Consider the following 21,167-nt stretch of genomic DNA (forward strand, 5'->3'; position numbering starts at 1 on the left):
GTCTCCGGTTGGCAGTTTCTGCCAACCCTAGTGGAATCATCCTAATGGGCACTGTAACCATGTGACTTCAGGGAGATTAGTTAACTTTTCCTTGCCTCAATTTCCTCGTGTATTTTTTTTAATGTTATGTGTACGGGTGTTTTGCCTTCATGTGTATTTGTGTACTGTGTTCCTACTTAGTTCTGAAAGAAACTGGAAAAAGATGTCTGGTCCCTTGGAACTGGAGTTACAGTTGTGAGCCTATTCATGGATACTAGCAATCAAACCCAGTCCTCTGGAAGAGCAGCCAGTTCCTCTTAATCTCTGCAGCATGCCCCAGTTTCTTCTTATGGGTAACAACAGTGCAGTGTCTGTAGGATCATTGATAGACGAGTGTACTCATCGGAGAATCACTTTGGTGTGGTGCTTTGATGCACACACAATAAGCTCTCAAGGAACAGTTGGTATTTGTGCGGAGGGGGAGTTGTGATGATAACGTCATGTTTCTTCCCTTCTTTTGTTCTCTCCTCTCTCTCTCTCTCTCTCTCTCTCTCTCTCTCTCTCTCTCTCTCTCTCAGAAAACCTCTTTCTATTATGTAGTTCTGGCTGTTCTAGAACTTACTATGTAGACTGGGGTGACCTCTGTCTCAAAAAGATCCACCCGTTTCTGGCCCCCACGTGCGGGGATTAAAGGCATGCACCACCATGCATGGCCGACTGTCAGGTTTTCAAATATCACAATTTGTTCATCATATTTGAAGAAAACTATGAATGCATGGCAGTATTCAAATATGAAAAGCTAATTTGAAATTTAAAACTTAATACTCAAAATAACGATTTTTAATGAATTTCACCAAATTTGCAATTGTGCGTCCACGCACATCAATATTATGATGACAAACTTTATCTCAGCAGTAGCTAGGTAGATAGAAGCATCTGATGCTAATTAAGATTTCTGATTTTTTTTTTCCCCAGAAGAAACTGTGTTTTAGATTTAGTTTAGTTCAGTTTAGGAGCTTGTGTGTTTTTTTTCTCACTGACACGGTGTTCTGGAAACCTGCACAGGTCTTCCTCATCCCTGCACACTCTTTTAGGAGATGCCAAAAAGGAGAAGTCTTTCTGCAGGCCCCTTCTAAGTTATGTTTTCAGAGAGCAACCTTGAAGAATGAGGTAACATCTTGCCCCTAGTAGGAAGCAATGGTGGCCAGGCTGGAGAGACGCTTGATAGATAAAAATGCTGGATGGTCTTGCTGAGGACCCTGGTTTGGTTCCCAGGACCCATGTGGCTACTAAAACCCATTAGTAACTTTAGCTCCAGGGGAGTTGGTTGTATCTGCTGACCTCCCTAGGCACAAGGTACACACACAGTACACTTACATACGTGAAGGTAAAACACTCCTATACACACATACACAAAATTAATAAATTAATCTTTAAAAAAATAGTGGCTCACAATCCCTGGGAACCTCTCCTTGAGTGTAACTCCCTGCATGTAGATATTTACCATGGGTCTTTCACATCACCTCTGTGGGAATTGGAGGTGAGATGGGGCACTCAATACAAACGAAAATGAGGTGCAGGGTGCTGCCTTGATGGAGTCACTTGTTTCTGGCCCTGGTACCGTATGTTGTCCACCAAGGAGCATGAGCAGTGACGGGGGAAAACCTGTTAGTGACTGAGCAGGTTAATGTTTCAAACAGTCCCTGACAAGCGCTTGACCCAGAAAAGACCCGTAAGTGTGGTGGCACTGACCTGTAATCCCAGCACTGGGGACTGAAATACAACAACAGCACATTTGAGACCAGCCAGTTTTGAATGTTCTCCTTAAGAGCAACTTATGGAGATCAGTGAAATAATAATATTTAAGGCTCTGCCCCTATGAAATCTATAGCCAACTCTGAAAAAGAATTCATGAAAAACACCAATAAAGTATCCTGACGATGTAAGATTAACTATGGAATTACGCCTGCACTGTAGAAAATGAATAAGGCAGACAATCAAAATTAAACATATTTTTAAATGCTTTACAAAAATGTAGGAGAAAAGCAACTCTTAGAAATGATGACAGAATTTCAGGAAAATATTCTTTGTACTTCAAAGATGGCAACTATTGATAATGAATTGTTTTTCTGAGAAAAATGTATTTTAGAAACTTACAAGTTCTCTCACAACATATGAGACAATTTTATGACACAAAACAAAAAGTCATGACATTTTTAAATGCGTACCTTCAAATTTAGATAACCATGTAGAGTTTTCCTAATATCATCATAAATCTCTAAACCTTTCAATTTTAATAATTTTAAATTTATATTTATTTACCTATTTATACACATGTATATGTACTTGCCATCACCTACATGTCAAGGTCAGAGGACAATCTGTAGGTGTGGGTTTTCTCCTTCTACCATGGAGGTCCTAGTGATTGAGTCAGGTCTTCAGGCCTGCTGGTAAGTGCCTTAACTTGCTAAGCTAGCTCTCTAGCCCTAAACTCTTATTTTTGAATCTATCATTTTCATTGTCTCCTGAGGTATCTTGCTAAAACCTATACTGTGTCCCTATCTTTCCATGAAGGACTTGGATATCCCTCCTCATCAAAAAAGAATTAAATTCAGTCTTCATTTTCTAACCTCAAAAATCTGGGTCCAAACTAATGATTTGAGCATCATGTGTTTTGTACTCTGTATACGAGTGCCAGGTGCTCGAGTTGGCACCAAGAATAGTCACAGTGGCAAGGAGAGGCCCTTGCTCTTGTGGCATCTATACTCTAGTGGACCACATACACAGCGAACAAAAATGCAGTATATATTCGGAAGCCGTAGGCCTCATCTCTCAGAAACCCCATGTGCTCTTCTCGTCTGTCAACTGAGAAGTCTGAGACTCTTCTCCACTCCAGCTACATGCTCAGCCTGGGCTTAAGTCTGCCCACAGCTCTAGCCACTAAATTGTCAGTACTCACCTTCCTTCCCCCTTAGCTTTCCTTCTAGTCTCTCTTAACTTCTCATTGTGGAGGAGTCAAAAAGGTAGACAAGCCGGGCGGTGGTGGCGCACGCCTTTAATCCCAGCACTCGGGAGGCAGAGCCAGGCGGATCTCTGTGAGTTCGAGGCCAGCCTGGACTACCAAGTGAGTTCCAGGAAAGGCGCAAAGCTACACAGAGAAACCCTGTCTCGAAAAACCAAAAAAGCAAAACAAAACAAAAAGGTAGACAATGACACGGGGATGATTAAAAAAAATATTGAGAGAAGGTCAGTGGGCCCAGTAGCTAAGGATGTGGATCTGACGAGGAGGAGTGAGAAGAGGTCGGGAGACAATCATGATGACTACAAGATTGGGAATACTGAGTGAACACAGAAGTGTATTTAAGATGATAGAGTGAAGGTTTTCAGTCTCTGAAAAAAAATATTTATAAGTGTAGAAAAGGAATAGGCTGGAATGTACCTCGAGACAGGGGAAGGAAATTAGAAAAACTGGCACAAGCTCATGGTTTTGCAAATACATGCATGCATAAATACATATATACACTTAGGTCTACAAATAGTTACAGGTGAATGGATGTGCATATGTTGTGTGAACATATATTATTTAGGTCCATATACATTTGGTTCTATTTATACCTGACTATGGGACCTACAAAAGTAGACTGGTACAGCAGTAGCAATGAGCATCCCCTAAGTCCAGGGACTACTTAAATGCCATCCTCCCCTGAAAGTAACCATGTCCCTTTGGAAAGAGAGCGATTTGAGAGGGGTATAAAAGTATAAAATTATGCACAAACAGAAGTGTAAAATGAACCCATAACATTTTCATATGATGGAAAATGAACAAATACTTAATAAATGATGACGACAGTTATAGGAGAGAATGAAGAAGAATCTGGATTGAAAAGGGTCCCACTGGCCATATTGAGGACACTATGAGCATCAAAATAAAAAAAAAAAAATGGAAGTTCTAACTTATAATGCACTGAATAAATACAGCCCACTGAAGGTATCCAATTATAGCAACTGAATAGTTAAGGAGCTTTGTATTGATGTGATGAAGAAAAACTGAGTGGAGTGTATAGGAGACCCTTACAAGTACACAAACAGGGTGAAAACAGAACCAGGACTTCCCAACCTCCGCAAGGGTGAGCAATTGAGATGGAAGTCGTCCATGGCGGCGGAGGCCAGTCAGGATAAGTTCGTTTAGGTAAAGGAAGTCTTTTTTTTTTTTTTTTTTTTTTGGTTTTTTCGAGACAGGGTTTCTCTGTGTAGCTTTGCGCCTTTCCTGGAACTCGCTTTGGAGACCAGGCTGGCCTCGAACTCACAGAGATCCGCCTGGCTCTGCCTCCCGAGTGCTGGGATTAAAGGCGTGCGCCACCACCGCCCGGCCGGTAAAGGAAGTCTTAAACCCACTAGCAAGACAAAACTCAGCACAACAGGAAGAACGGCACATTTAAGTTAGAGAGCCTTGGAAGACACTAACCCAGCAAGATCAGTGTTTTTTGTTTGTTTGTTTGTTTTTCCAGACAGGGTTTCTCCTGGAACTCACCATGTAGACCAGGCTGGCCTTGAACTCACAGAGATCTGCCTGCCTCTGCCTCCCAAGTGCTGAGATTAAATGCCTGTGCCGCCATGCTCAGCTCAAGGTCATTGTTATTAATGGTGGCTAATTTTACAGCTTTGCCAACTTTGAATCCCTGAAGCGATTACAGCTCCTCCTGGTGGCATTTCTGCTGTACAAACATGACCTGAGTCTAACTGTAACAACATATGAGCCGGAGTCACAGAGGGTTACTCAATAGGATGTGAACTTCATACTTTGTGATAGTGTCACACACACACAAAGCTGGGAAAGGCTGAGGAACTCTTTTAGACTAAATGTATCCTATGTCCTTGTGGGACATTATGTCTAGTTGACCGAAGAAGAAAAACTCAAGCCTAATTAACAGATGGACCTGTCACCACACGGTAGGCTCAGAGAGTTTCATAAACCCACCAGGAAGTGACCACGAATAAGCACCAAGAAGGAAGACCCTCTCATTGTTAACACTTGGAGCAATGCTTTGTCTGTCCACTTCTTTTTAGGTGAAGGGCCTGGAGTAGATATCTAGATTAATTCATGAGCCATCACTAAAAAGCTACATGCATGGCCAGGAAGGCAAAAGATTGGTGGCGAGAGCATCTAGGGAAGAGTTTTATGGATAAACTTGGAAGAATAGAGACGGGCTATAAACACCCCTGTAAGAAACGGTGACTACATTGAGAGCCACGAAACCTGGCTGTTCTGTGACCCTTAGGCCACGGAGCCAAAGGCATAAGAAAAGGATCACTCTACTGCATGATGTGATTGGAATCTGATTATCAAGGGACGCTTGGGCAATTGCCAGAGTGGAGAGACAAGGAGGACTCCCTCTGTGCAACCCATGGGTTCTGCGAAATGTTTCTTAGTATTCTCGTGCCCAGTGGTAAAGATCAACTGAAAAACACAGCAGCCAAAACAACAAAAGGATCTCCTGGCTCAGTGAGGAGCTTTGCCTGACTGTACCTTTTAGCATTCCTTAGCCAGTGGGCAAGCTATCCCTGCAGACCAGTGCTGCCTGCAACCTCTGCCAAGACTCTCTGCCACTAGTAGCCTGGACCTTTTAGTGTCTCCCATGCTGTCTCCAAATAGGTATTTATTGCAGTCTTCAGCATTTGGGGGCATTCTAAATCGTCTAAACCTTGGGTGCTATGCCAGCATAACAGATAGAACCCATCACCTTAACGTACCCTGTTTTCTCTGTAGTCTGCACACTGTATGTTTAGACCTCTGTTTATTCCTCCAGTCCAGAGCTGTAATTCTTTACCCTCCCCCAGTGCTAAGTGGCTCTTTTTCCCTCTATTCAACTTCATTTTCCATTAGGCTTGAACATTTATGTTCTTTTATTCCTTCCTATTATAGGCAAACAAACAAACAAACAAACAAACAAACAAAAAACCCACAACACTTTATTTGAGCAGTAGGTTTATAGAATGTGGACAATTTTGTGTGTGGATATATTTTTTCAGGTTATTATTTAGAAACATCATAGTATGTTTGGTTATTCCTTCTGTTACTGTATCAGGACAATGATAAAACACATAATTTTACAAATAAATCCTCTGAAATGTTTAAAAGCAATACACCTATTTATAGAGTAACTTGCCACAGAGGCTTTGTTAAGATGTATGCTTCAATCTACAATTTTTCTTCTTCCAGTCATTTTCCAACATCTTGTTTCAAAGATGTGGAAACTGAAGTTCAACAAAGGTAAATAACTCATTTAAAATTGCAACCAGGGGTGGGGGGGGGGATAGAGCTGGGATTGTAAGGTTTCCCCACCCCAGTCTTAACTTCCTGTATGGTTGATTTAGAAAGATCTGGCTCACCCAGAATCTAAATAAAATATGAAGGTTCATTCTTCAGCTTCTCTTCAAGTTTGAAGTAGCTCTAATTTTAGATGTTAAGTGCTCTGCCTAGAACGGAAGCCCACATCCCAAGATCTTAGCGAAGTGGTTCCTACACAGTCCTTATTTATAGTCTGTGCAATCCTCCCAAATAATAGGTTGCTCGTTATGCATAAAGCATGGTCTCGGGAGATAACAATTATGTTTAATAAATTAGACACAAAATTAATATGCTAACTTATACAAAGCAGATCCATGAATATTTATTAATAGACTGCAGCAACACATCCCACTGAGCCCTAGAATAGTCCATCCTAACAAATGCTGGCTAATGAATTACTCAATGAAGATGACATTAGAGGTGCTAAATTTTCACTGTGGTGAATGGCTCAATGTTATTTAAGGAAAATATCCTTTTATTTTCTATTTCAAAGTTATATATATATATATATACACACACACACACACACACACACTTCCTGGTTGATCTCATGAAGTCTCATAGTTTACTTAACACAGCATCCTTTTACAAATTATTTCCAAATTGATATACCAAGCTGGACCCCTCTTCCCACCTTCAGACCTTACTACTGCTTAAATAGATGTTTAACAGTCACTGCTGACATTGTTTCCCAAGATGAGCTTATCACATTACCCCCATCCTGTTCCCCACATGCCCTTTCCCAACAAAGTTAATGGCAACCTCATTTTTCCAACTCCTCAGGTCAGAAACACCTGTCCTATGTGTGGGCAGTCCATCAGTAAACTCGACCAATCCCTTTTTTTTAATGAGTAGGAAGAATCTGATCACATCTTCAGCTTCTCCAAGGACTGCCTCCTGTTCCCCCATAACCATCTTCCTCCAAGACCACCACTTCCACGAGCAGTGTTATCTGCTTGTGTGTGAGCACGGGAATGAGAGCACCTGTGCACTTGTCTGCAAGTGTGTGCATGTGGAAGCCAGAAGTCAGCGTTGAGTGTCTGTCTTCCTCCTTATTTTGGGGGGATGGAACCACTTGTTGAATTCACACTTCTAGCTGTATCAGCTAGACTGGCTGGCAGTGAGCACCTGGGACTCACCTGCCCCCGTCCCCCTGTGCTGGCCTTACAGATTTGCTTACATGGCTGGAGAGTCAAAATCAGGCCCTCATAGCAAGCGCTTTACCCAGTCCCCATGGCCATCCTCCTTGATAGATATTCTAAAAGTCCCCTAACTGGGTTACCCACTTGTGTCCTTGTCCCTGTTAGAGTCCAGTATCAAAACAGCAGAATAATCCAGTAGATATGTGAGTCAGAGAGTATCAGTACTCTGTGTCAATACCCTCTTGGCTTCCCCTCTCTTTTGAAATAAAAGCTGAAGTCTTTGTGGTGATCTAAGACCCCTGAAATGTGGCCATCTCTCTTGTGCCTCACCCCATTTCTCTATGTTAAGAGTCCCACTGGCCTCCTTGCTATTCTAGATCCAGACTCCCTGCTTTGCATTTCTTGTACTTCCAGTCAGGGTTTTGTCTCCCGGTATGTCAGCCTGGCTTCTCCTGCAGTTTTCTTCTTAGTGTCCTCACAGTGAAGCCTTTCCGGACAGTCATATCTAAAATTACAATTCCCCCTTTCCACTTGGTGACTTGGGGGGGGGGGGGCGTGTAACATGCACACACAATTTCCTCCGCTAGCCTTCGCTTCTCTTTCTTCTTTCACGTGTAAATGCTGTCTGACTTATTATGTGGTTACTGATTAACTAGTTTGGCATTGGTTCCTAACTAGAATGTCTACTTCCCCAAGGCTGAGCTGTCTTTATGTGAACTACTGGCTTCCTGGGGCCTAACCCGGCTGTGCTCAGATCCCTGGGTGTCAGACACTGTTCAGCCTCTCCCTCCCACTCATTTCAGAGCTCCAACCCAATTCCCTGAACCTTTGGGTAAAGACAAATGGTTACGGGCATTAGCAGTTCCTTGGTTCAATCAATGCATGTTAGTACTGTGTTTGGCAGAGGTCAGTCAGTCCCTTGAATCTGGCTGGAATGTTTTGTTGGGGACTTATTCCACTGTGGAATGTCAAGGAATCCTGAAGAGAAAGGGACTCTTAGGAACAGATTAGACACAGCATTCCACGGGTGTCTGCCAAGAGCTGCCTGTGATATGTGCTTTTGGCAGCTTCATCGGGGTCTGTGTGTACCCTGACTCGGTTTGACCAACATGCCTATTATTGAATACAGTTGCACCATGGAGGCTGAGTCCAACAGGACTGTGTCACTGGGTCAGGCCCACTATTGGGCTGGTCCAGCTCTAGTCAATCCTCTCCCACTGCCCCCACCACAACCTGGAGCAACCTGGGTGTTGGCCTTGCCTGGAACCAATTGCCTGTCTCCCTGAGGCCTCTGCATGGAATTGCATCTTGTAGCAGTTAACCCAGGGCTATGTGCTTACTACTTTGAAAAAGTGTTTAAAAACAACAACAACAACTTTCCCCCAGAAATGTCAACTTTACATTATCCAAATAGCAACAGTAGGGCTGAGGTCAAAGGATCCCAAGAGGAAGGAATGAAACCCAAGGACCCTGAAATAATGACTCCATTAGCAAAGGCATATGGCTCGTTGTCTCCGTGTTTTGGGGGGTGCTCCGGTTCTAAGAAAACCCATGTCAATGTCCTACTTTCTAAAGTGATAGCTTCCAGAGGCAGGGTCAAGAGAGAGGATGGGTCATGATGTGGGAACCTCGGTAATAGGACTGTATCTTTATTAAAAGCCAGGGTTGTGGGAAGTGGGGAGACAGACCCCTGCTGGTCCCACCACCAGATACCAAATCAATGCTTAGTTCTTGGACTTCCAGCTTCCAGAATCCCCAAAGAAATCTGTGTTTAAAAGCTGGAGTCTCTGGTATTTTCTGAAAGCAGCCTCGTAACATTTCTGTATGGCTCTCTTCTAGACTGTACCTAGGTGAACACATTTAACACGCCCTATTGTCTGTGACGAGTAGGCACAACTGGCCACTGTCCTGTTCCCCAGCTCAGGTATAATAGAGGCTTAGAGAAGTAAACCGGCTAAGTCAGGGCCTGGTGAGAAGCTGAGCAGGACTGGAATCCAGACCTGAGTCTGAGCTTTTAGCCTATGATTTACTTAGGAAATCGAAGGCCACGAGGCTGTGGGCCTGCTCCGGGGGACGTGCGCGCAGTGGGCAGGTCACCTGGGGTTGTATTGGAATTGTTCAATAGCCGCCTCGAGGGTCTCGAGAATCTTCCGGCATCCTTGGGTCTTCAACCTTGGGTCCTCGGTTTCCTCAGGCTCAGCCTCGGCCATGCCCGCTGGGCTGTGCCTGCGGCCACCACCTAACTACTGGCTCCAAGCTCTGAGAATCTTGAGTTCCAAAGCCAGCGTCCGTTGCCATGGCGACTCCCAGAGAAACCAGAGAAGGGTGGGTGGGGACGGGGGCGGGGCGGAGAACGGAAGGGGATGGGGTGGGTGAGGTGCAGAGCCGGCTCGGCTCTGGAGGTGGCCCTCTGTCCTGCCAGGCCACCTGCCCCACCAAACATACACCTTGCGACAATGCGCCTTCTTCCCCGGACGCCCACAACCCAACCCGCTCCTAAAATGTCTCCAAGCAAAGCGGCAGCCTGTAAATAATTGCTACGGCCCACACGCCTCCAGACCTCCCTGCTTCCTTCACCTTCAAGGCTCTGAGCTCTGGCTCCTTCACATTTCCTACGTCAACGCCCCTCCCACGTGCCTGTCAGACCTGAAGCTTGCCTGGCTCTCTTTTGCTTGGCCTGCTGGTGACCCTAGCTATTGGCTACGCTCCTGACATGCAGAGGCCTGGCTGTCAGCGGTATCACAATAGAGCAGGTGGTCTGATAAAATGCTGACACCTTCACCTGACCACACACCCTAGGAGTGTTGCTGAGTAAAGATTTTCTTTGCGGAGATTAAATGGGCCTGCATCCTTCTTTAGTAGAAAGGTCCGAAAGTAAAAGACATGGCCTTTTACACTATAGCGTGTAGTGTGGAATTCAATTCACCATCTACCGTGATTAAGAGAAACTATTTTTAGTGGTGACACTCTCAGTAACGACAGCTGACAAGGGACACCTAAGCTCAGGGTGTCATCGCTTTGGTTTAGAACTAAATGTTCTTCGTCTTCATTTTACTATGTCCACAGAAGACACTGGGGTTTTCCCCCTTCTCTCTCTTCTAAATAGCTTGCTGTTAAGAGTATAAAACAGAGAAAGAAATTCACTGGAGCATTACCACTATCTTTAAATTTTTACAAATGTGGTGTGTGTGTGTGTGTGTGTGTGTGTGTGTGTGTGTGTGTGTGTGTGTATCTGCTGACAGTGTCCTGGGAGACCAGAAGAGGGCGATGGATCCCCCGGAGCTGGAGTTTCAGACCATTGTGATTTGCGTTTTGGCTACTGGGGACCAAACCCCTGGCTCTCTGCAAAAGCAACAAGTGCTCTTAACAAGCCCAGCCATCTCTCCAGCCCCATTACTATTTTATGTTTACACACAAAGACAGTAGTGTGTGGTGGCCCAGGATCATGATCCCAACATTCTGGATACAGGCAGAAGGCAAGAAGATACAAAGTTCAGAGTCCTGTTAAACTATATCTTAGTCCCTGTCTCAAAAAGACAAGGGAAAAGGTCAAGAAAAGAGAAGAGGGAGGGAAGGACATAAAATTGTAACAATAACAAATAATCTTCAAGGGTGTGTTTTCCTTGGGGGACAGGGTTACTTTTACTCTATGGAGATTTTTTTTTTTTTATTTTCACACTAACTTCTAGGGCTGGGCATGTAGTTCAGTGGCAGAGTGCTTAGCATACACAGGTTCATGAGTTCAAGCGCTGACACCACATAAACTGGGTATTGTGGTACATGCCCATAATTCCAGCACTCTAGAGGCAAGAGGATCAGAAGTTCAAGGGCATCCTTCCTACATAGGGGGTTTGAGGTCAGCCTGGCTAGAGAGCCTATGTTTAAAAAAAAAAATCTAACTTCAAAACACTTCAACATTAACTTAGGAAACTTTTATTATATGAAAGTATTTTTAATGTAGATACCTACAATACATTGTCTTTTTCTTCACCATACACATTCATTTTCTTAAAAAAAACTTAAGATAAAATTAGAACAGAGCCAAGATAGTATAATGAGTTGTGATAAGCCCTTGACTGTTTGGCTCAGGTAATTATAAATGATATTTTGAAACTGACGCAAGATCTCACAGTTGAGCCCATGAGTCATCGGTCAGGGCTGTGTGGCATTTGTTGGTCAGGCTGCATAGTTACGCCATCCCCCAGAAACACGGACCAAACAAAACATCTTTATTGGAACTTCGCAGCACCCTGTCAAGGAGATTCCGTTTTCAGCATCCAGGGCCCTAAGGAACCAGGGTGAAGCACAATGTTTCTTGTCAGCCACCTGAGTCTGACTTGAGTGTCCTGGCTTCTACGGCTGTCCGTTTCACGTCACAGTCTCACCTACAGTAAGAGGCCTGACATAGTCAGAGTCTGTCATATTGAGGCCAGTCTTCTTTCGTCAGATGTGGAATTCATTGGTGGTTTTTCATGGAGAAAGTTCGTGGACTCCAGGGTAAACATTAGAAATACAGGCTCTAAAACTCACTTTTGAATACTGGGCTCATTTAACTAACATTCCCAAGCTTCTGGTGTTTTATAAGCAAAATCTGGATAACAAACCTTTCTCAACAGATATAATCTATAAAGTGGGAAGAACTCGCGGCCCATTTAGCACACTCCAAAACAGACCCCAGCCAGGCGACTGAAAGAGTGTCCCCCTCTCCCCAAATCACTCCCGAGGAATACGACTGGAGCAGCCAAAGTTTTCAGCTTTCTAAAAGTTGAACATTTCAAAAGCTAGAATGATTCTTCACTTCTTCAGTCAACAGGACAGAGGGCACTGCTTAAACACATACGTGTATAAATATACTGTGACTGCCTATGAAAATGTCACCTGCCAATTATCAAGAATGATTGCCCCTTAGATTAAGTAGCAGAAGGGTTTGATTAAGAGTCAAGTGGTGGCTCTGAACATGGTAATTTACATATCCCAGTTGGACATTATCAGTTCTGTAACTCCAGTAAAAGCCAAGAGGTTTCAGCTTAGGTTTGTAATTTAAATTCTTTTGAGAGAGTCATGCTATGTGAAGTGCTTATTTTTTCTTTATCACCAACCATAATATGTGATTATGTGGTACGGGCACTGTTATGTAAACTTGTTTTATGTAATGCTTTATCCCTCACTGAAGATCTGAAGGAAAGGGTTGGGAAAGGAAACAGTGAAGCCCCAGCTGGGACAATTTTATGTCCTAAATCCTTTAGAGGTAAAACTAAAGGGACTAGATATGTCTCAAACTGTGTTGCCGCAAGTTGCCATCTCCACTGTAAGTCTCCATTAACGGCTGTTTGGTACCTGGTTGAAGTGAGAGGTGCAATGATAAGCAGAGTTTGGGCGGTTGGGGGTTGCATTAAAATTGGGATGTTGGCTGTCAGATGTCCTTGAGCGCTCAGTAGGCTGTCTCCTCTGGTTGGAGCTGACTTTACGTCAGGGCCCTTGAGAAAGGAACAGGAGCCAAGTGAGAGAATAATGGTGGAGCTTTCGGAAGGAAGCTCCCCTGAGAGGCACGTGAGCTCACTGCCAAGAGTAAGTTAGAGTGGATCCTCCATCCTGGCTATGACCTCACACCACTGTCATGTGCTGCCATTGCAGTACAGAGGGAGGTGAGTGGGACAAGTTGAAACCTGGATGGAGAATAATATAGGGACAATCATCATATTTAATGTCATGGAAGACTTAATCCTTTGTAAGATGCATCTTTATTTTACTAGATGCTAAGGAAAAAAATACCACTACAATACTGCCTTAATGTTGATTAGCAAAAGAAGAACCTCGAAGATCCTTCCTGGGAACTCTGTTTCATCAGACCCAGAGGGGTTCTCCTCTCCTGAGAAGCAGGGCAACCTGGGTTTTTCCATAGCTTGAATAAATCATCCCATGGGACCACCATGCTGCCTGCTCTTTCCCACCGTCACAACGCAGCAGGCCAATGACCAATTCATGTTATCTGGTATAGACATTTAGTAAAGACTTAACTGGGCAGCAAACGTGATTTTGGACAGAGTAAGTACTGAAGACGATTTATCTGTGATTTTTACTTTCTGTGGTTTAAGTTAGCCATTCTCTCCAAAGATAGCACCAACCTCAAATATAGTACAGAGCAGGGTATTCTGAGCTACTACACTCACAGAACTTGCATTATAGTAAAATGTTATAACTGCTCTGTTTTAGCAGGATGTGGTGGTGCACACTTTTTATCCCAGCACTGGGGAGGCAGAGGCAGGCGGATCTCTGAGTTTAATGCCAGCCTGGTCTACAGAGTGAGTTCCAGGACAGCTCAGGAAGGAGGCTGACAAGACCCAGGAAATTGACTCAAGGCTGATGAGCTGCCCGAGTTTCACTCAGTTTCCTTCAAATAACCTGATTTCATTGTGGGTTTTTTTTTTCATGGTTCTCTGAGACTTGTATTTATTGTTACCTGAGTTCAAAGTTACAATATAAATTAGTAACTTATAAATGGAAGATTGCTTTCCCAATGTTCTTTTCCCCAAACTACTAATCAGGCTTCAAACTGTAACAGGAGAACTCATGCCAAGACCTTGCAGCACTCACAAAGTACTCAGGTCACAAAGGAACATGCTTCTTTGGGACTCTTTGTTTCCCCATTACCTGGGGAAACAGTTAATCTTTACCTTCATCAAAGTTCTTCAGAAGACAAAACATCCATCCCAAGAAATCTGAGTTTCTGATGACCAAATTAGGTGAGTTTTCTGAGAAGCCACAAGAGATAATAAAAACTTTCTCAATGGAACTGATTTTGCTGTATAGTACAGGGTGCATCCGTCTTGTTCATCCTTCTGTTCTCAGGGATCTGCCTCCCATGTGGTGAGTGTGCAGTAAACACTGGTTAAATGAATAAGTAACTCAGTAAGTCTTTCAAAGAGAATCCAGGCTGGAGACATAGCTCAGCGCAGAGTGCTTACCTACAAAGATCTTCAGTCTGATGTCAGTGCCTCATAAACTAGGCCTGGCACATGTTTACAATCCAGAACTCAGGAGGTAGAGGCAAGAACAGCACAAGTTTAGAGTCATTCTTGGCTGTATAGTAAGTTCAAGGCCAAGCTTCAATACACGAGCCAGTCTCAAATAAGTAAGACTGAACAAACCACCAAGAGCAATTTCCACAGTCCAAATTCCCAATTGTCGATGTCAGAAAACCAGGCAGGGGAACTCTGGAGATTGCTTTCAAGTTAATTAATTAGGAAGACAAAACTAATTCATGTAAAATGACAGATTCACCCAAAACAATCTGTAATAACATGCTGCTATATCAAGAAAACTCCAAATAATGATGGGAAGTGGAAGGAATTACGTCTTAAGAAAGGAGATTCCCTCCAACTGACAGCCACTTGCAAATGAAAGTTGTTCCCTCCAAGGGAGTCTTATTGGGGAAACTAAGGACTCTTAAGGGCAGGCTGTGTGCCCAGCAGCAGAAGAACAACAGAAAATGGACTCAAGGGCGTCTTTGGAGGTTCCTTGGCCCATAATGTCCTCTCAGGACTTTTCTTTTTTAAAATTTTATCTTATATTTTTTATTCCCTATTTTTTATATATATATATATGCAAACGAATGGGTCTCTGTTTCTTGTGCCTTTTCTTGGGCTCTTTTCTTTCTGTTTGTTTTGTCCAGGTCTGATGTCTTAGTTTTTGTTTTATTTTATTATAATTTATTATTACCCCACAGAAGCCTGTTCGTTTTTTCTAAAGAGAAACAGAAAGGGTGTGGATCCAGATGGGAGGGAAGGGGAGGAGAAGCTGGGAGGAGTAGAGGGAGGAGAAACCGTAAACAGAATGTATTATGTGACAGAAAAAAACCTATTTTCAATAAAGGGGGAAAAATGAAAGAAAGGAAGGAAAGGAAGGGAGAGAGAGAGAGAGAGAGAGAGAGAGAGAGAGAGAGAGAGAGAGAGAGAGAGAGAGATTCCTTCATGGGAAACATCTAAGGAATCTTCTGTAAAAAGTTGATACAGAGTCAAGGCACAGACTGCACATGGTCTGGACAGGTAGAATCCTCGAGACATGCATTGTTCTTTGTTACAGCTGTACTGGAAATGGGCAAATGGGCAGAGACAAGAAACTGGAGAACAGTATCTCCACTACCAACACACACACACACACACACACACACACACACACACACACACACACACACACACTTTAATCACACACAGAGAAATACTAGGACACAGACACAAACTGCTAGATTACTGGTGTCTTGAGGAAAGGACTTTGGTTTTCTGCATGTAAATGGAGAGGCAGTGCATTTACACCATACAAGATGTTTAAAGTTGTTTAATTGATGCGGCTTACCATTTTGCTTAAGATCATTAAAGAGGAATTCCCATGGACACCTCAAACTTTTCATGAACCTGTTTATTAGTAACTCGTAAATGGAAGATTACCTTCCTAATTTCTTTCCCCTAAATTACTAATCAGGCTTCGGATTATAACAGGGGAACTCATACCAAGGTCTTTTAACACTCACAAAGTACTCAGGTAACAAAGGAACATGCTTCTTTGGGACTCTTTGTTACCCTGTTCCCTGGGGAGAAAATGTGAACTATGCCCAAACTGTTACCAAGCCCAGAGAGGATTCCCTCATTCAGCTCCTTTCACCTTGAGTCATTCATTGGCACGGTCCCTTTTTGCCAGCAACAAGCCCAAACTGCAGCTTCTTAGTGTGTCTTAATGAATTGTACCCCTCCCTATCTCTGCGTCCACAGTGCCTCCTTCGCTACTATGTCTTAAAACTTGTTGGTACTAATTCTTCAGACTCCAACGCTTGATACAGTCTGTGGTTTTAGATTTTGTTTTCATTGTTATCCCAGACAGCTTAGCTGAAGCCAAATTAGTATATTCAAGGCCATGGGCTTGGTCTCTGATGTAATCGTACTTCCTCTTCCAAGGGCTGCCTTTCTGATCCCGCCCCCAGCAACTCCATCTCTCAAATGTCCTTATATAATCATGATCTGATTTGGGGGTGGGGTGGTAAACTACAGTGACACTCTACTCCACTGACCTGCCTTCCTGATAAAGGGCCATTAGTCCTTAACTGCTGATTAAGACAACAATCAGGCTCTCCTTTACAAAAAGAAGATGGGAGTTATACGGATAAATATGAAAATCATGCACCACCTTGTAAAACAAGACACAAAATTACTTGAACCCTATGAGTAAAACCTTAAAACCTCACGGAAAGTTATAATGGGCAAAGAATTTTTTAAAAAGCACAGGACATAAAAACAAAAGAAAATGGATATCACAGAGGTGATGTTATTAATGGGTTTATTCTTTCCTCTACATTTTCTCACAGTGCTGTTTTATATTAGTAGACAAGAGTCTCAAAAATCCTTCTCTCTGGTTCTGCTTTTCCCTTCATGTCTAAATAAATAAAATCGATTAATATCAATCAGAGTAGTCAATTCCTTTGATTAAAAACTATTTCAACAGGGCAAGGGGTTTAGCTCAGTGCCAGAGCACTGGGCTTAACATGTACAAAGACCTGGATTCCATCCTTACCACAACAAAATAAATGCAACAAAACGAAATGGAATTCCTAGCATACACACAGGGATGGAGACTTGATTCCCCTTTGCCACTGTCAGCAAGCTTTTCCGTGAGCATGGAAGAGCCTTTTCCATCCAACATCACCTTGAACTGAGCCGACCAACTCCACGATCTTGAAGACCATCTGGGAGACAAAGCGGCTACGAGAACACCATAAAAACGAGGGAATTTTCAGCTAGATGTCCAACAGCATCAGCCTTCCACTTCCGGTCCTCTCTGCTCCAGGGATTCCTCACTGGCCCTTTCCTCTCCCCTGCTCTCAAGCTGTCCCCATCCACACTCTCTCCTGGGGATTATTAGGCACTTGCCCTGGAGAAGGCATCGCCAGAGCTGAGGTTCAGAGACTGTGTTAAGAGTTAGCCTGGTGAGCAATTATGGAAAACCATTCAAGGCCCTGGAAGACTGACCTAAGGACAAGGCGTGGGGTTGAGGGGGACCACAGGACAGGGACACATGGAGAGAGGAAGTGCATCCATTCAGGGAACTGCAGAGGTTACCATTGCCAGCTAGTAAGTACATTTGCAAAGGAAGGGCCAGACACTTCCTTCCAGCACTTTCACTCTGGAGTGTTCTATCTGCAGCAGAGAGAACAGGCTGAACTGTGGTGAGTTTGGAATGACAGCGACTTCAAGTGCTGCCTTTAGTCCAGATAGGAAACAAGAGGGAGAGACCTGGGGGAGGGCTAGCAGAAACAGAAAGGTGGCAGGGTCCGTCTCCCAACTGCACTGAAGCCAGGGTAGAGGGTGTGAAAAAGACACAAACATACTAAGCTTAGGGGAACAGGGAGGAGTCAGTATCGGTCAGATACTGAAAACTGGGAAACAGGAGGATGGGGGACAGGATCGGTGGAAACCTACTCAGCAGACAGGACAGAAACTACGTAGCTTGTCCAGAACAAGATGGAAAGCGTTTTTCAGAGGAAGAGAGGTACCACATTCCTCACTCAGGTCCATGTTGATCAGATGCTCAAATTTCCATACTTTGGCAGAAACCAGGGGTTTATTCTTGGTGAGGATTAGATAGGGGTCTGGACTGGGGGACCCAAGACATGGTGGAGATGATGCCTGTATTTCCAAAAGGGCAGTCTCCATCATGACTGGTGAGATTTCTAGTATGGTCCCTGGCAGAGCTCTGAGAACACTGGAAGACCTAAGAACACAGGTTGTGCTGGCCAGTTTTATGTCAACTTGACACAAACTAGAGTCATCAGAGAGGAGGGGGCCTCAATTGAGAAAATGCCTTCCTAAGATGGGGCTGTAGGCTGCAGGCAAGCCTGTAAGGCATTTTCTTAACTAGTGGTTGGTGTGGGAAGGCCCAGCCCACTGTGGGTGCCACCCCTGGCTGGTGGTCCTGGGTTCTTCTATAAGAAAGCAGGCTGAGCTCTGAATTTTCCCCAATACAATGAATGGCCTCATGGGTCTTTGTCCAGAAGGCTTCCATATACCTCTTCTCTCTTCAGCATAAGAACACACACTGTGTAAGATGAATTGCTAAACAGTCTTATTTGTAAAAACAAAAAACAAAAAACAAAAAAAACCCAAAAAAACAAAAACAAAAAAAACACAAAACAAAACAAAAAAACAACAAAAAATAAAAAACAAAAAACCAAAACAACAACAAAAAAAAAACAGAGCCAGATATTGGGGTAAATTCTGAAAGATCAGAGAGACAGAACAAGCCACAGCTAACCTCACCTTGCCAACTTTTCAGCCGATTCTGTCCTCACCCGAATTGAGTCCTCACTCGAGTTGATCTCAGCTGAACTGCTGCTAAAAGCTTAAAAGTCCCTAGTTCCTGGTCCTCAAGCTTTATATACCTTTCTGCTTCTTACCATCACTTCCTGGAATTAAATTCGTGTGTCTTCCCCAAGCAAGGCATGAGATCTCAAGTGCTGGGATTAAAGGTGTGTGCCACCATGCCTGGCTCTGTTCACAGTGTGGCCTTGAACTCACAGAGATCTGAATGGATCGCTGCCTCCGGAATGCTCCGGATTAAGGGTTTGTGTACCACCACTGTCTGGCCTCTGTGTCTAATCTAGTGGCTGTTCTGTTCTCTGACCCCAGATAAGTTTTATTAAGATACACCATATATTGGGGGATACAATATATCCCCACAACACTGTGACATATAAACCAGTTGCTGAGAATCAACAAAATATTTAGGGAAAGTTAAACAGAAAATAGAAACAAACCAACACAAAGTAAAAAGAAAAACAATTTGGAAGAAAAAAGACTATTCACAAATGAAAACTTGAAAAATATCCATCATTAGTGACCCCCGATACTCTGAACAGGATGAGAAGTCATGCCCTTAGCCAATGCCATGGGAAATGGAGCTGAGAGCCGGCATCTGCTACTGCAGACCACCAGCTAGAGGTACAGGATGAAGTCTGAGATCCCCATGTTCATTAATTTAACCAACCTTTATGGAAAGCTGCTCAGTGCCTGCCCCTGTGCTGTTCACAGGGGACCCAGCAGTGACAAGGCAGACAGAGAGCTCATTGTCTAGACCACCACTCACTCTGAATTTCCACAGCACAGTTCATTCCCCACACCCTCACGACTGCTACAACTTCATTCTGCATCTTGGAAATTGACACTGTATGTTTCATACAGGAGCTCTGAGAAGTCATGGATAAAAAATTTTGAATATGTGCAATTTTTAGTGCTGCCTTTAGAGAAGCAGAGAATTGTCCTTTGCCCTACATGATGCCCATTAGCACCTATAGAACTGAATCAGACCAAAGGTATAACACTGCAAAAATACCAGAGTAAGCCCCATGTACACTCTGATGGTCGTATTAGGCTAGTTCTAGCCATTTGGAACAGCCAATCCTTTCCTACCTCTGTACTGGAACTAACATTTTATGACTAATAGATAAAATTCCTTTTAGAATCTGTTAACTTAGCAGACAACCAGCTTTCACCAACCATAAAGCTAAGAATGCCATCATATAACATCTTAGACCTATAGAAAAACTTCCATCTTGTACCCACCAATGTATTTTAAACTTGCCTTGATTTATGACTTTTTTTAAAAAAAATTCTATAAAACTACAAAACTTCATGAAACTGCTTCAGTGTTGGAACATAGAATTTAAAGTAACCTAAATCTGTATTCATAGACCATGGTCACTCAAAAGGGCTCCAGAATAAACTATCACTTATGTCCTTTAACATGAAAGCCAGGGTTTTTGTGTCAGTACAGGAGAAACCTAAGGGCCAGATAAGATGACAGGGTCTGCAGGGAGAACGGATGCCATGTCCAGAACAACCAATCATAAAAGCTTCGGTGGTATAAAGGGTGGACAATCGGTGTATCCACCTTCAGGAACACATACTGAACAAATGCTACAGTTAGTACTTTCAAATAAAGACTGCGTTTTTTGCATGCAAGTCCCTTTTAAAGTCCCCTTTTTCTTCTGTTACCATCCAGAATTGAGGTCTGGCCCTGGCATTTTAAGCTCTGTGTACTTATCAAGCTGCCTCTTTGCTCCAAGAACACGGTATATGAAAAAATACTTCTCAAGCAATGGTGTGTGGTGTACATATGAATTCTTGGTATCACAAGGGGACTGGCCTGAAATTCCATCCAACTCTTCATCCCATGTTCACATGGGATGATAGCGTACAGTCTTCTGTGTAGGCAGTTCTCAGGCCCATGCCTGGCAAGTAGAGTCCCTGGGAAAAGAGGAATTCCATCTATGTTTTCTTCTCTGTAGTTTCTGCCTTACAGCCTGGCTGCACTCCAGGCCGAGGCACCTGTTAAGTCCTCTACAACCTGAGACCTGCCAAGAATGAACAACTGTCCCTACTTTCACCTCTCTCCTCCGGGCGCCATTTATTCATCTCTTGGACCCTTCCTCTCTCCAGTTCCTCCCCCTTTTGTTTGTTTGAAGTGCTGGGATGGAACTGAGGCCCCTGAGTACGCCAGGCAAATACTCTGCTGAGCCACGTCCCCTGCTGGTGGCCACGTCAGAGGAGCAGCAGGTGGCACCTGAGCTTCAGGAGTCTGGCCCACCAGAATGCAAGGCACTGATGGATAAATCTCAGATAGGCAAGGCCTCCGAGGGCTTCGGCTCCAGAATG

General features: G+C 43.6%; 1 protein-coding gene across 1 annotated transcript in view; it reads right to left on the bottom strand.

The window, feature by feature from the left end:
- CUNH10orf67 (chromosome unknown C10orf67 homolog) overlaps nucleotides 1-9,680 on the bottom strand; it is a 119,746-nt gene extending 110,066 nt beyond the window's left edge. Inside the window, exon 1 of the mRNA XM_052729493.1 lies at nucleotides 9,568-9,680. Within this exon, the coding sequence (XP_052585453.1) occupies nucleotides 9,568-9,680 (113 nt within the window). The remainder of the gene's footprint in view (nucleotides 1-9,567) is intronic.
- Nucleotides 9,681-21,167: the final 11,487 nt, after the last annotated feature.

This window comes from Peromyscus californicus, unplaced genomic scaffold (genome assembly GCF_007827085.1).
Source record: "Peromyscus californicus insignis strain IS unplaced genomic scaffold, ASM782708v3 Scaffold_8__1_contigs__length_139910024, whole genome shotgun sequence".
NCBI classification, from domain to species: domain Eukaryota; kingdom Metazoa; phylum Chordata; class Mammalia; order Rodentia; family Cricetidae; genus Peromyscus; species Peromyscus californicus.